The sequence below is a fragment of the Ascaphus truei genome, chromosome 4 (assembly GCF_040206685.1).
Source record: "Ascaphus truei isolate aAscTru1 chromosome 4, aAscTru1.hap1, whole genome shotgun sequence".
Taxonomy (NCBI): domain Eukaryota; kingdom Metazoa; phylum Chordata; class Amphibia; order Anura; family Ascaphidae; genus Ascaphus; species Ascaphus truei.
Genome location: NC_134486.1, coordinates 263,726,318 through 263,742,941, shown reverse-complemented (window position 1 = coordinate 263,742,941; position 16,624 = coordinate 263,726,318). Strand labels below are relative to the sequence as shown.

Genomic DNA, 16,624 nt, shown 5'->3' with positions numbered 1-16,624 from the left:
AAATATTGCATCAATACATTTTAACGGACGTCTGGCTTACATATATACTTATATGTAGATCATATGGTAATGAGCAGTTGACCCAACAACGGAGATCCTCAGACCTCCTGTCATGTTAGCGCATTTCATACTTTCCAAAAGCTGGCGTTGTATACATCCAGACCCTGATTATCACTGAGATATTTCTGGGAATTGCCTAAAAGCAATGTCATGAGTATAGGACTTAACCCTTTCATTACAAAAAGTTACATGTCAAACAAAGATACAGGCATACCCCGCTTTAAGGACACTCACTTTAAGTACACTCGCAAGTAAGTACATATCGCTCAATAGGCAAATGGTAGCTCACGCATGCGCCTGTCAGCACGTCCTGAACAGCAATACCGGCTCCCTACTTGTACCGAAGCTGTGCACAAGCGGGGAGACTATAGAGCCTGTTACAAATGCGTTATTTACATCAGTTATGCACGTATATGACGATTGCAGTACAGTACATGCATCGATAAATGGGGAAAAAGGGAGTGCTTCACTTTAAGTACATTTTCGCTTTACATACATGCCCTGGACCCATTGCGTACGTTAATGCGGGGTATGCCTGTATATATGTGCTCATTTGCATGCCATTTCCCAGAATCCCTTGCTGCAGTGGAAGCACTTTATGCTAGGTGATAATGGTGAACAGCAGAGGTGCAGACCTGTCTAAGACTTGTGAATGTGCTCACAAGTGATGTTTTCATTTGCTATATATATATATATATATATATATATATATATTTATTTATGATCATATAAATGTCTGAAACACATAAACTGTTGTATTGGTTTTAATGATTAAAGAGATATGTTTGTGTGACCTAATATGCTAATATGGTATATAATGTAATAATGACTGTATTAAGTATGGGTGTACAACAATGTATTTATATACATATCTCTACAATAATAATTCATATTTATTTGTTATTAATATAAAATAAATGAAGGAAGGGCACTATAAATAATGGAAAAAGTTGATAAGTGTAAAAATGGAAAATTTCCCAATATTACAACAAGATTTGCATTAGCTTTTGGTAGCGCACATGAGTAACACGTCTGAAACGCTTGCGTTAATAACACAAGTTAAAGTTTGACCAATGCGCATGTGCATTGTATTGGTAAACGCATCTCTGCACAACGCAAATCCCCGTTAATAGCGCTGCTACTTTTACGAACGGACGTTTTTTTCGCATCTCAGCTTTGAGAATACCAGTTGAACTGAAGAAAAATAACGTCCGTTCCCGATTTCGGTAACGAGTGTTATTAGGGCAGATGTGACGGACATCTGAGAATCTACCCCTTAGAAGGGAGAAAGACAGAACCTAAGAAGCAGCGGTTTCCGGAACCTTCAGCACGTATAAAGAAGTTTCGCTACGTATAAGCCTTCATTCTATTCATTAGGGGAAAACAATTTAAATAGTAGGTTGATCTTCTACTTTTCAAAGGACAATCCCAAGCAGGACAAAAGTGAACTGAAGACAGTGGCAAGTTCAATAGGTCAACCCACTCAGTGCCTTATGGACGTACAAATTAATCAGGTTTTGTGCATTTTCTATGGAAGTGCTGACTGTAAACTAAGGGACACATGGTTTGATGATGTTTGGGAAATTATCTTATCACTAAGACATTATATAGTGGGTAACATTCTTTGATATGTCTTTTTTCAACCTCATCTGCTACGTAACTATGCAACTTTGTTATAGCTTTGTTCTTTTGTTTACAAAATAAACATGTGGTATTATTAGTCAAACATATACAGGCTCGGTTTTATTATTCCTAAGATAGAAATAGGCAGGATAGTTACTTTTAGGCTGATTGCGTCTTTTCTAGAAATCTAATTACACTGTTATTATAAAGGTATTATGTTTCTGAGCAGTTAGGTTCAACTGCCCCTTTAACTTCCCAGTTTTCAATCAACTCTATGTTTGCTTCGGGATCATGCCCAAAAGGTTATGAGGCATTGTCGAGGGTACTAGACAAGGAGGCCAATGACATAAGGTGCAAATAAGGGTGGGTAGCCATGTAGGTCCTTTCTTCCATGTACAGGTGGTCCTCGGTTATCCACCGGAATCGGTCCTGCAAACCGCCGTCGGATAGTGGACTGTCGGATTATGGATTCATGTTAATCCGCAGCGGTGAGCGTCGGAGAATCCGTTCCGACGCTGGATAATGCGTTCTGCGAAGAATGCATTATCTGGCGTTGGATAATCCGTTCAATGGATAACAGACCAACGGATAGCGAGGACCACAGAGAACTGACTAAGGCAGAGGGAGACACAGTGATTACTAAGCCGGACCTCCAGAACATGCATAAAGAAATGCGAGCAGGTTTTCAGTCAGCTCTGGATAGAGCTGTAAAGGAATTTAAAACAAAAGATTCTTTGCTAGCTAAAAGAACTATGTAGCTTGAAAATAAGATGGACATTTCACTACAAAACCAGGTAAATACTGACGATGAGGCCCTGCGTCTCAATGAAGAGATATGAGGTATGGAATGGATGATCTGGAGAACAGGGAGCGAAGGCAGAATTTACAAATCCGTCATGTCCCTGAGTCTGTGTCCACAAAAGCCCTGCAGCCATATCTTAAGAGACTGTTTACGTCAACTGACCCCAAGCTACAAGATGGCGAACTTTTGATGAATAGAGCTCATAAAGCCTTGGGTCTGACATTTGTTGACCCTAAAAGAAGCAAAGATGTGGTCCTAAGACTCCACCAATATGCAACCAAGGAAAGGATTATAAAAGGCTGCAGAAACAGAGGCTCAATTGAATTTGAAAACATCTCTATCCAGATTTTCCAGGATCTGTTTAGGGTGACAATTGAGAGGAGGAGAGGGTTGCGATCAGTGACGGCGGTACTCCAGGAAAAGGATATTCGCTACCGCTGGGCCTTTCTGTTCCGCCTTGTAGTCAACCATGAAGGCAGACAAATCTCGCTCCATTACCCCGAAGAATCAGCATCTTTCCTGTCGGCGTTGGGTCTGGCCCCCAGGTATGGATCGGGTCAGTGCCAAGGACCTCGGGACGACAACACAGATGACAATCGATCGACCGAGGGTGCAGTTGCCCGGAGATAAAAGGTTTAAGACCGTCTGTGCCTTTGAGGGACTCTTGTTGAATCACTCTGCTGTGGTTCTCTAGAAATGTGGAAGATTTAATTGGCATCCACGGCTGTTTTCTCCAATTGACGATCCGTCTACCTACGACGACCGCGTGAAGTCTATGCCGGACCTATAATTATCTGCTTCCCCTCTACTTTTCTTCCCCTTGGTTTTTCCTTTTTTATTCCTTATAACCTTTGTAGGGACTGTTTCATCAGCTGGTCTGCTGATCGGTGGAACAAAAATGACGACTGTGCCTTTTGCGGGCCCTGGCTATGGCTTGGATGAAGGTGCGATCAAGGGACTGAGAATAGAGGAAGGGAGGGTATGTGGGTGGGTGAAAGCCCAATATGCCCGACGTCAGGTCACCCCTAGTAGGGCCATGTGCCCGCCAGGGCGGTAGGGTCTGGCCGCAAAATTGGGATGAGCGGCTGGTTACACTCCTTTTTCTTTATGGTTTAAATTTAGTTTTTAGTGTCTTTTTTTTGTTGGTATCCAGTTTTTGCTCACAACTTTCACATGAGAGAGAGAGAGAGACACGACATTGGGAATTTATAGTCAAGCATCATTGAAGTAGTATCCCTGAATGTTAAAGGCCTTAGTAGAAATGGTAAGGGCAGATTAGCCCTACAACCGTGATGGTGGTTATATGTGTTACACTGTTAGTTTTCTACCTTTCCCTCATTATTATATGCAATCAGGTTTTGCTATACTAAGCAGTACCAGGTAACATTTGTGGCAGAACTAAGGAGGGTCCTACTCTGCCGAGCTCCATTATTGTTTGGGTAATATCAGCTGGTTCACAACTATGCTATCTAATTAGTAGCAAGTGTTTGATAGGGTTTGTACATTTGCAGTTCACCTTATACTACTATAGTTCCTATTTTGCTATTTCAGCCATCAGCACATGGTAATACTGCTATATATATATATATATATATATATATATATATATATATATATATATACACACACAGAGTCAGCATCTCACTGGTTAATTACCCAGTATTGCTACACCCTAATCTACCGCCTAACCGGGGATCTTATCTATTTTATGTGTATATTTTTAAATGTTATTGTTGTGTATTATAGAAATAAAATGTTGTTATTTTAGTTTAATTGTGAGAACAGTACTCACCCTGATGTGTCGATTCAAGGAGAAATAAACTACTCCTTTAGTGGGTTATTGTATACCCCTATCATTACGGTATTCATATCACACTTTGAGTGCAGCAATTGGGGTTCTTGTGTTAGCTTTAGGCTAACTTCTGTCTCTACCATATGCATTTTATCCCCTTGCACCCTAGTTCCTCTTTTAGTTTAATTGGAGAGCGTTGATTCCATTTCTATAGGTAGTTATAGTTGCAAATACCCAATGATTGAGTACATAAATTACCCACTTGAACACCAAAGCAGGACAGATATTTTGTAATTAATGCAAAAAAAATGTAAGTGTAATTTGAATTTAGCTACTAAATTGTGGTAGAATTTTGACCAGTTTTCAATTGTTTATAATTTCTGCACGCGCGTCTGCCAGGCTGGCGGTGCGTCTAGCAGCGGCCCCCGGTCCGCAATGAGCTGCAGGGGGAAAGATAGGGGGGGAGTGACTGGGGCACGGCCGTGATGTCACCCGGCAGGTTCACCCTCATTGGCTGAACCGCCTGGGGGCGTGGCCTAGCGCTCCGTCGCGAGGCCTGATCTCAATTCTCTTGAGAGCAGGAGAAACTGTCAGCGCAGCGCAGTGGCCCCCCTCGCAGCGGGCCCGGCCCCATTGTGGGGCGGCTCTTGTCTCTGCAGCGTCCCCCACAGTGGGCGCTGCAGAAGCCAGCGGGGACCTGGTCTAAGTGTTGAATGCAGCAGCCATTTTAACCTCCCAGGAAGGCACATTTTCAGCAACTGATATCTCCAGAACTCAACAACAGAATTTATAAAGGGTGGGATGGCTAAAAACAGCAATCACTAAAGGGTGCTAGTGACCGTATTGGTCCCAGAAAGATCTGATGAAGAGATTTCTGCAATCTCAAAAGTTTATGCACAAGACAACCTTGTGCAATGGTAATGTAATGTTGGTCCATTAAAAGTATCTTACTAATAAACAGCAACGAAAGGATGTTGCCGTTGGTAAATAAAAAAGAAACATTTTTTTTAAATGATGATCGGATTGTTGCTTTAATGGCAAAATATATAATACAGAAGTCCATTCAATGATCTAGAACTCAGCTAACATTTTGTTGAAGTGCACGACACACGAAGGAAATAATTCAGGGAAAGCACATCGTATGTTACATGTACAGTAACTGGAGTGGTTTGTATGGTAGAGGTTAAAAGTCCTCTAAAGTTGTTAATATTACTTCCTACCAGCATTAACCTTGTTGTTTATTATGATGACTTTAAGGTACTTGTCCTCTGTCGTGGAGACAATTTTGATACACCAGCACTTTAAGAAACCAAGCCGAGAACAGCAGGCAGTCAAACAGGAGCTTGTTGATTTCTGGATGGATTTCCTTGTTGAATCCACAAATACAGATGTGTCTATGGTACGATTCCCTGTAAGTATTTGCATGTATTTACTTATATTTTTTACCGTTTCAAGATTTTACCGGTTTTAAAGTTTAGAATGTTGCTAGCAATTCAGAATTCATTCGGTAGCCTTATTACCATTTGATAATAACATAATTGCTTATACTGGTTAAAGCAGCAGTTCAAGCTGCCGTTTAAAAAAAAAAAAAATATATATATATATATATATATATATATATATATATATATTTTTTTTTTTCCCCATTCAATATTTGCATCAATACAATCTACACACTGACAAGTGATTAGCTAAATTGTCGATCGATCCATTCTCCTGTGATCAATCGACAAAGATTCGGCTTGGGGTTCACTAAATGTCTGTCAGTGCAGCAGAAGAGGACCCAAGATGCAAAGTTCTGTGGGGAAGATCATGTGACCAGACAGTCACTAAATACAATTTGTGCGGCTAGAGAGAGGGCAGGGCTCAAAAAGGGGTGTGATAGAGCCGGTTTCAGAAGAGGAAGGGGATGTGACTTTGTAAATGGTTGCTATAAAGACAAAAAAAATGATCGTTACATTATAATACATCAAAAATGTCTTTTAAAAAATATATATTAAAGAAAAAACACACGTAGGATATTGCTTGAACTGCAGCTTTAATGGATGCAACCAAACTACAGGATTGCATTAAGGCTTACACAATTATGAGAGAGTTGCATTTATTTTTACTTCGTTTGGTCGCCTTATTAAGTGCCTCGTGATTTTATTAACTCATGTGTTTGATATGAGTATAGAAGCTCTCTTAAGAAATAGAGGGCATATAGTATCAGCTAGTAAGTATCCTGGTCAGAGCATACTCTGAAAACAGTAGAACTAAAGTGAATAGAACACATTCCTTTATTGTATCTCACGTTTCCTTTTCAATAAAGAGGCTTTCTATTGAGAGACAAAAAGATTGCCCGTGTGTGAAACCTCACCTAGTGTGAAGAAGAGGAACAGGATATGTGTGACAAAGCAGAGAGGGAACTAGCACATTCTCACTGTTACAATATGACCTAAAAGAATGAAGCTGCGTGAAAAAACTTCATTGTGCTCTAAAGTGGCGCTATAATAAACAACAAAATAAGTGACTTAAAGTGATAGTGGTGATATAATAAATGATACCGGTAAGTTCTTGGGTTGGTCTGCAACTTTCAAATCACAAATTTCTTCTTCCGTTGGGGAGGGTAATTCTTTGAGTGGATGCACAGTGACACTTACATTCGTAAAAAGAGGGAATAAGCCACAACAGCGCTGTGATATAGAGTAACTCAGACAGAATGTGACTAATACTATTCACACTCGGTGAGTATACAGGTGGTCCTCGGTATCCGACGGCCCTCTTCCGGCCGAAGGCCTTATCAGATGCTGCATAATGCAGTCCACTGGACGCGTTATCCGACGTTGGAACTCCTCATCTGTCGCTCACCGCCGCGGATTAACATGGACACGCAATCCGTCGGTCCCTTATCCGATGGCGGTTTGCGGAACGCATTACGTCGGATAAGCGAAGGACCGGCTGTATAGTGCACAATAGAAGGAACATTCCATGTTTCTAATGAAAACACTGGAAGATTGTTCCAAGTACCTTCAGAAAGATGGAGCAGAACAACACAGCAATGTAAATCTGTTTTGCAACCACAAAAGGTCTTGTGAAAATAAGCCTTTGTATACACCCCCCCCCCCACCCTCCCTCCCCCCCAAGACTTACATACATGGGATTTCCAGTAATTGACATTTTGCGCAATATGTTTGCATAGCCAAGAATTAGAATAGGTGTCATTGAGTACATGCAATTCTCTGACACCTATCTCTGTGTCTCTTCCTTTCTCTCTCTACTGTAGGTCTTGATACTAGAACCCACAAAAATCTACCAGCCTTCATATCTATCAATGAATAGTGAGGCTGAAGTTAAGACTATATCTATTTGGCATGTGCTTCCTGATGATAAGGTAAATGTGCAGAATTGATTATGGCCTCTTGTTGTTCCAAAAAATCCATACAAAGTAAAAAAAAAAAAAAAAAAAGACTGCCACAAAATATGATGATGGTTACATACATGCTTACACATGTTCTGTGGCCCAGGACTAGAAGTTGCTGCCCACTACCCCCTCCACCCCCCGCCATCATCCCGTGTCAGGGGCCTGGCGAGCCCTCCCCTCTCACACCCATATTTCTCTCCTCCCTCTGTTTCTCACTCTTCCTCCCTCACTCTCCCCCCTCTCTTGCACCCCACTCTCCTCTCTTCCCCCCCCCTCTGCTGTCACTCACTTACCCCTCTAAGTCCTGCTCCATCATTCCCCCCCCCCATATCACACTCATTTCCCCCTCCTCCACTGGCCACACACACAATTCCCCTCAATACCCATACACCCTGCTCCCACACTGCCCACCCCCACCCCAGTACACACACAATACCCCCGCCCAATATGAAACAACCCCCCCAAATACAGACACCACAGCCCCCCAAATAGACACGACAACCCCCCAAATACAGACAACACTAACCCCCAAATACAGACACCACTACACCCCAAATACAGACACCACTACACCCCCAAATAAAGACACCACAACCCCCCAAATACAGACACCACTACCCCCCCAAATAAAGACACCACTACACCCCCAAATAAAGACACCACAACCCCCCAAATACAGACACCACTACCCCCCCAAATACAGACACCACTACCCCCCCAAATACAGACACCACTACCCCCCAGATACAGACACCACTACCCCCCAGATACAGACACCACTACCCCCCAGATACAGACACCACTACCCCCCAGATACAGACACCACAACCCCCCAAATACAGACACCACTACCCCCCAAATAGCGTACAGACACCACTACCTCCCCCCCCCCCCCAAATACAGACACCACTACACCCCCCAGATACAGACAAGCTTTGCTGCAGTGTAAACCAATAGGTGTAATTCTTGGATAACAGAAAGTGGTAAATAAGTGTATTTGTGTTGCATTGTACTGATTTTGTGCACTTTGTGAATTGTATGAACACTGTATATTGGTTTATTTCAGGAAAAGGAAGCTATGCATGGGCTTGACAACAGCTTGACAGATTATGTAAATATTCTATTTTTATGCTTCTCTATATTAATTCCCAAACTTTCAACGGACATAAAAAATTGGGAAACATGTTGGGGGGGAGGGGGGTGAAGCAGGACACTGAAATTTCCCCAAATAGTATATATTTTTTTTAAGGTTCCATGTTGTTCACAAACTTGTTGCTGCTTGTCTCTGTTGACTAATCCTGTTCTTTTCCATGTTACAGGAAGGAATCCATGAGTGGGACTTCAATGCTTCCACTATCAGAGGAGTAAGGCAAGTTTTTCACTTGTATTTTGTATATATTTCAAATTACAATTGCCTGTCAAAAGAGGAACATGCTGCAATATGTGTATTGACTATATGCTGACTGAATATTATGCATCTCGGTGAACCGACCAAACAAAAACACCACTAACGGTACAAATAGAGCAACGGCAGTGATTGGTGACTCCCTCCATGCACCATGTTACTATTTCAGGCAAAGTGTTCCCCATTGGGTTTGCATTAGAGCAGTCACCATTACTTACATGACTTGGGGCAGTCCTATAAGACTCTTGTTCAGGAATAATCCCTCTCTGTTTTACCGGCGCCTTCAATAAATAAAAGTGCCTGCTGGCAGAAATAGTGCTGACAAGTCACCAAATAAAGCGAATTGGCTACAGGTTGCGACACGTGGATTTCCCCCTTTACCATTTTAAGGGACTGCAGCTTTAAAGAGAAGGAGGTGTTGAGTCTCATACTCTGTATGTGTGTTTTTCCAGACGTGCGAGGGAACAACAGGTCTCCTTTTCCTGCAAACCTAGCATGCTGCTTTTCTTATATTCACAGCGAAAGTGTGAAGAACGGAAATATATGCAGGACATTTTTAAAAGCTATACTTCCATGTTACTTAACCAGTTAGCAAGACAATTGAGTGAGTAAGTTGATATAAAGCTTATGTGACAGCCTTATTTATTAGGCTTCAATTGGGCCGATAGAGGCTAAGGCCATACAGCGAAGGCTGTGACGTCACCCGTGTGAAGCGGGTACATTTTGTGTCCATGTTGGATGCGCCGTGGGGGCCGTGACTAGGGACATCACAGAGCTGGTTCGCCCAATGGCTCGCGTGACCGGCCTGTCGCGCCAAGAAATCAGTTTCAACTGATTTCTTGTGCAACGTGCGCCCCCCTTGCTTGCGCGGTCTATGGGCGTGATCAATGCCTTTAGGCAATGTGATCGCGCCCTGCGCAGATGCCTCCGCTCGGTCTGCGGCAGTATGTACCTGCCCTTAGGTCAATGGAAATGCCATTAATTTGAATGGTAGATATCCCGCCATCTTTCTGCGTTCGGTACTGTTGCTGTTTATTCAATCGGACCTGTACAGCAGAAGAAGACTTGGAGACAACCAAAGGATTTGCGGCCACATTTGCTAAGAGATGCTATGCCGTAAGATATCTGCTGGCACAGGAAAGTAACTTTTAGCATAGCATTGCTTTGATTATATGGGTCTCAATGAAAAACACAGTAAGCATTAGGAGTAATGATTTTAGTCATTTTGTGTAATCTAAATAGTGATGCCTATTTTCATGTGTTCTGGACATCGGGTTCACAAAGGGTTATACAATGATTTGATGTCCTGTGAAGCACAGCTTCTGCTTCCATTGCATTCTGAAACTAGACTCAACAAGTCCCACAGTGCACATTTGAGTACATGTTTGTTCAGAGAATCACACTATAGCACAGGTACCAGGAACAAATGTCCTTAGGGAGAAGTACTTTTCCTTTAGCGATATTATGCTGTTCCTGCAAACACACAAGGTACGTCTGTGAATGCAACTGTGGACCAATGACACTTTACATTGTAGATTTGAAGCAAACAAAATAAAAGGCGCTGTTTTACAACCTTTGCATGTACTTATTTGTGACAATTTTATGTCACCTTGATGTATCTGTGGATACCTTAAAAATGTAACGTTTGCTTCCTTTTTGTTCCAAAACAAAATACAAAAACACATTTTTGGCTACATAACTAAATTTTGATTTATAGCTCTTTAAAGTTAAAATATGCTTTATTAGTACCAACGTAGCATTTATAGTTACCTGTTCCTGGAAGGAACCACACCCATTCAAGTGTCTGTGGGGTTTTTTTGTAGATGCCTGTAGCTTTCTTGATAATGACCTCACCTTTTCCAAATTGCATATGCAAGAAAATAAAGTCTGTTATGTTTTCCTAATGAAGTCTCTTGTCAAAAAAGTATCCTAACTATGAAACAATAAAGATGTCTAAGGTAAGATGGTGCCACTCACTCTTTTGAGCCTTTGATAATGGTTTTGGTGTGTGGTGCTGGAACAGGAGACATGCCATCTCTTCTCTGCACAAAGTACCTTAAACTTGCTTTGTCCCCTGAAACATGGTGCCTCCATCTTGCAATCAGGGCTAGCAGCAGGTGGGGTGAGAGGCCGGAGACCTATCCCAGGCCCAGCTGATACCGGAAGTCGGGCACAACTTCCCTGATCATCTTGGACCTTCCTCTGCAGCTGGGACGGGGCCCGCAAACCTCCTCCTCTTACTATACTCAACAAACCTTCTGCACCACAAACCACCCTGTCAACAACCCCTGTCCTGTGCCCCATACAAAAAGTCAGCAGCCCTGCCTGCAATAAAGAAAATGCTACAATTAATTTGCAAGATTATGCCCAGTTTGTGCAGCGGAGCATCCGTCCACTTCTACAATAGTTTCCTTCCAGACCAAAATGGCTCGATATATCATGTTTGATATACAGTAATTTACATGTGTGTTGTCTTGTCAGTGCATTCATCCCACAGCAGTATGCTTTTCTGCCACCAAAAAATCTGGCAAATAAATAGAAATTCTCAGGACCGGTTCCCAATTTTTAGATATATTGGGACTCAAAAAAAGCCAGAGCTTTATGAGTCATTTCCTGTTTCCATTTTGTGCTGCCAGTATTTATATAACTGGAAATGTGCAATAGAAGTAGACTGAGACGCACCATCCGTTGTGCTTCATCACACTGCAACAATGCTTACGTTGTGTAGGGTAAGCGTAAGCATTTTGCCTGGCTCATTATAAAAAAAGGTGGATCTCAAAGATCAGAATTTATATTCCAATGTGTACTAATATTGATGCATTTCTTGCTTGTAAACAGCAAACATGGCCATAAGCTGTGCAAGGTTCCCTGCTTAAATGTTCCTTGTGATTAAAACACTCCTTTATATTTCTTTCTGTGCAGCATTTCAAAGTTTGAAGAAAGATGCTGCTTTCTGTATGTGCTGCACAACTCTGATGACTTTCAGATATACTTCTGCACAGAACTCCACTGCAAAAAGTAAGTTCTACTCGCTCCTTTAAACAAAAAACAAACGACTCTTCATTGTTAGGGAATACAGTACTGGTTTGTCCATAACATGAATAACTTTGTTGAATAGACCCCATTATCTAAATACATTGTGACATACTGTACAGTATGCAAACATCCTAATTAGTGAATAGTGGCAGAATAATACTACAGCAGCAAGCACTAAGATACTCTTTTCAGTGCAGGCAGTGACCGTTTACTGGGGTTATGGGAAATTGCCCTCTAACGTTCACCAAACTCTCACAGTAAACCTATGTACTCTGATAGTTTGAACTGGAATACATATGTAATCATTGAATTTCTCATGTTTAAAAATGAATCATATATAAAGTATTATATTTTGCTCTATGCAGGATGGTCATGCGTAGCTTCAAACTTTTTAGTAATGTACTACTGCATGATATGTGTGAAGAGGCTTACCTTTGTATTAAACGTATAGGAATTTACAGTACAATAGAAAGAGTTTTACAGCGTATAGGTACACATCAGGGTAGAGATGTATATAGCAAGCCTGAGCAATTATTCTATTTAATCTTTATTCTGTCATTTTCATTCTCTTGTTGGTTTTTAGATTCTTTGATATGGTCAATAGCATAACTGAAGAAATCGGAAAAAATATAGAAGAAGGAGAATGTGATGGAGATTCCCTGGAGGTTGGAATACAATCCAATAATACACAAGAATAACTTATTTTATCTTATTTATGTGGTTTGAGAAATTAGGTTATTGCAAGAACATAGAATTCTGTGTTTTGCCAGTTTTGGTGGTACAATGACTCCAGGAGTGTTCATTCTGCATATCTCAGCATCAAAGTATGAATGCATCCTATCCTCATGCTGCACTTTTAAAGCAGCAATCCTTCCTTGGATTCAAACAGTTGGTACCTTGGAGCAGACCTGGGCTATTTTTTTGCACTGGGGACACCCAGGGTCCAGACAGCCTTACTGGTTTAGTTGCCAGTGTCCTGCAGATCTTGAGTTCTGAAGGCTAATAGGAAGTCAAAACGTCATCAGGGTCAAGGACAATGCCATCTTTTTATTGGACAACCATTTAATTCTTGCATTGCTCTATTGACGTACCTGGTATGGCATGGGACATGGCACACCAGAGGATCTTGTCATTTAGTGGGCGGTCGCGGTCAAGTGATTAGCTATTAAAGCATTCACATGGCTGCAAATCTTACAAGTCTAGTGGTGGTGTTGGGTTCTTGGCGGTTGCCACGTACGGCACACCTGTGAGCATGTGGCCTGTATATGGATCAATGGTTAATACACGGTTATATAGCTGACCCACTTTTCACCTTCTGCAAAGGTCCCTCAAATTAACAAGATCTCCTCACAATCCGTCCCAATATACTTTCTATCACGAACAGCACACTTGTGATGCATGTGACATATATGCAACCAGGGTTAATACACAGAGCTAAACGAACCAACTCGCCTTTCGCCTCCGCCAGGTACTTCAAATTAGTTAATATTTACCCCTTACTTGATTGCAATCTATAGCTATCCGCAGCCACCACCAAAAGATAAATGCAGACAAAATGTTTTTTTTTTTTTTGCCATGGTCTAATGGTCCCTGTTTATTAAAGAAAAAGCTATGCAACTACAATAACACACACAAATCTGTTGTAGCAAAATGTGTTTGAAAATATACTTTGCTCTATGCAAAGCAAGCAAACCGTTCATTCAGAGACCAAAGCATTACGTTCATTTTTTGTTTTAATATACCAGTATATATAAAAATACAGTGCTTAGGTTGTACAAAAATATTATTCCAAAAACATACAATTATAATAAATGCAGAAAAGTTTCTTAAAATAAAACAATAAACATAGAATCTAACCTACGTTAGCTGATAACATTGATCAGATCTTTTCCCAAAGGGTCCAGCATGGACACTCCCTTTGTTGAAATCGAATTTTCTATTCAAACATGCCTACATTTATGCCGAGATCATCTGCATTGAAGCACACATTAACCCCACCCCTTTTCATCAATCGGCCCTCATGACGTTTACGACTTGCGTTCTTGCGACGTTTAAATGTTTACAACAAACGTTTGTTATATACATATGCCACGTTCAATAGCTCTCCTTTTTGGCACTTATACACATATATATTTTGTTGTCTGAATTCATGAAAGGTTTTTCTGAATTTTGATTTGTTTACTGTAACAAGACTAATTTTGACCGGCTTGGTCCTAAATGTGAGCGACAAATTGATATTTGTCCCTTGCCACTGCCTAAACATGAAGGGTTTGGCCTTATTGCATCCGTCTTATTGCAACTGTTACGAATATCTATTAGTTATTCTTCAGAATAGATGTCATCCCAGTATAGCCTCATTTTTAATAAATGTACTCTTGTGGAATACCCTCTTAGCCACGCCCCCTGAGCCCTGCAGAACCTTCCAAAGAATATCTTCGAAGGGGCCTTTAAACCGTTTAGTTAATGTCTAGTGTCAGGTACGCCATATTTTATTCCCATTTCTGGCAAAGCACATGCTGACTCAAGTTAATCTAAGTCCTATACAACACAGACATGCCTTGACAGGCCATAAAAAACATATATTGTTTTTTTTGTTTTGTTTTTATTGGAACTTATTTTTTATTTACATTTTTAGAAAAATATAGGGGAAGGGATACAGAAATAGATAAAAAGGGGGAGGGGGATAGGTACCACAAATTTAACACCAGTATCAAAAAACTAAAATATAACGACGCTAGACAACCACAACTCCACACATTATACAGAGTAACCAACTCTGAGAGAAAATACAGCCCTCGGTCCACAGTAACTCAAAAATTCACATATTCCCCCTAGAGTACCAGGGCTTCCAAACTTTTTTACATTTTCTTGAGTTATTTCTCACATAAGCTTGTTAGGCTTTCCATAGATTGCGCCTCATTTACTCTCGAGATAATCTCTCCTGGAGGGGTTGGGACTTTTTCCAGGCCCCTGCAATTGCACGTCTCGCCGCGGTCAGAATGTGTAACAATAATTTAGATATATTTCGGTTTAAATTATCTAGCGGCTTACCCAGGACCATTATAAGCAGAGAAATAAAAACTTGGTACAATATTGAGATAAGACCCCACTGATTATTTTTCTACACACTTCTTCGAATACAGAACACTCTGGGAAAGACCCAGCCGGAGACAGCTGTCTAAGATAATGGGAAACTTGTAAAAATCTGAACACCTCAGCACCCGTGAAAGAGTATTGCTGACAAAAATCACTGAAATTTAACAATTTACCATTCAATAGCATATCCCCCACATCTCTAACATTTTTAGCCTTCCATAAATCCAAAGTACCAGAAACCAACCAAAATCAGGGTTGTCAAAAATAAGGGTACATCTCGAGGGAGCTGAAAATAGTTGATAATAAATTTTGACCCTATGCCAAATTTTAAGAGAACGTGTTATTCTGCCGAATCAAAAAAGTCTAGTCTGGAACATTTTGTTGGCTTATTATTCCACAGAAGGGCCGGGAGAGCCGCAGAGTTATTAAATATATTTTCTAAATCTACCCACCGATATTGATTTTCCTGAGAATGGCAAAATATGATCTGTTTCAAATGGGAACCTAAATATATTTCCTAATATCAGGGACCGCCAGACCCCCTCTTTCTCTGGGTGCGAGCATAACTGATCTCGCCAATCTTTGTCTTTTGTTACTCCATATAAACTGCATGATTTTATTCTGTAAATCCTGTATATATTTTATCGGGATAGCGACTGGTAGTGTCTGAAAATGGTAAAGCAGTTTCGGAAGGACAGTCATCTTGACTGATATAATACGGCATATCCAGGAGATTTGGTGACCACTCATAGTAAAAGATCCCATTTAATTCTAGTTAAAAGCTCTGGGTAATTATATTTATAAAGAGATTGATAGTTTTTTGTGAGAATGATCCCTACATTTTTAAATCTTACATTATTCCAGTGATAATAGAAATTTAATTTGATTATTTTTACCTCAGTATCTGATAAAGTTAAATTTAGTGCCTCTGACTTGGCCGAATGAATTTTATAGCCTGAAAATGAACCAAACCTAGAAAGCTCTTCTTGTACATTTGGAAGAGAAGTCAGAAGATTAGAAATTGTCAAAATAATATCTTCGGCAAAAATAGATCATTTTAAATTTTACTGGATGATCTTGATACCCTGTATTTTAGGGGTTTTCCTCATTTTAATTGAAAGCGGCTCAATTGTTAACACAAAAAGCAGGGGAGATAATGAGCATCCCTGCCTGGTGCCATTACTCATTTTAATTTGGTTTAAATACCACCCTGGCATTTTCAAAGAAGCTTTTGGTGCGTTATATAGGGCTTGGACCCCCTTTAAAAATGGATCGGAAAAAACAAACTCCTGCATAGTTCTATCCAGAAAATCCCATTTAATTCTATCGAACGCTTTTTCGGCGTCTTAACTAAATAACATCGCTTTGGGTTTAGAAGACTATATATAATCAATTATATTGATAATA

General features: G+C 40.6%; 1 protein-coding gene across 2 annotated transcripts in view; it reads left to right on the top strand.

Annotated features, from left to right (window-relative positions):
- The window catches only part of MAP3K5 (mitogen-activated protein kinase kinase kinase 5), a 192,502-nt gene that overhangs the window by 112,653 nt on the left and 63,225 nt on the right, over nt 1-16,624 (top strand). For both annotated transcript variants that reach the window (XM_075597435.1, XM_075597436.1), the window contains 6 exons: nt 5,535-5,688; nt 7,543-7,650; nt 8,747-8,791; nt 9,000-9,049; nt 12,008-12,103; nt 12,705-12,786. In XM_075597435.1, the coding sequence (XP_075453550.1) occupies nt 5,535-5,688; nt 7,543-7,650; nt 8,747-8,791; nt 9,000-9,049; nt 12,008-12,103; nt 12,705-12,786 (535 nt within the window). The remainder of the gene's footprint in view (nt 1-5,534; nt 5,689-7,542; nt 7,651-8,746; nt 8,792-8,999; nt 9,050-12,007; nt 12,104-12,704; nt 12,787-16,624) is intronic.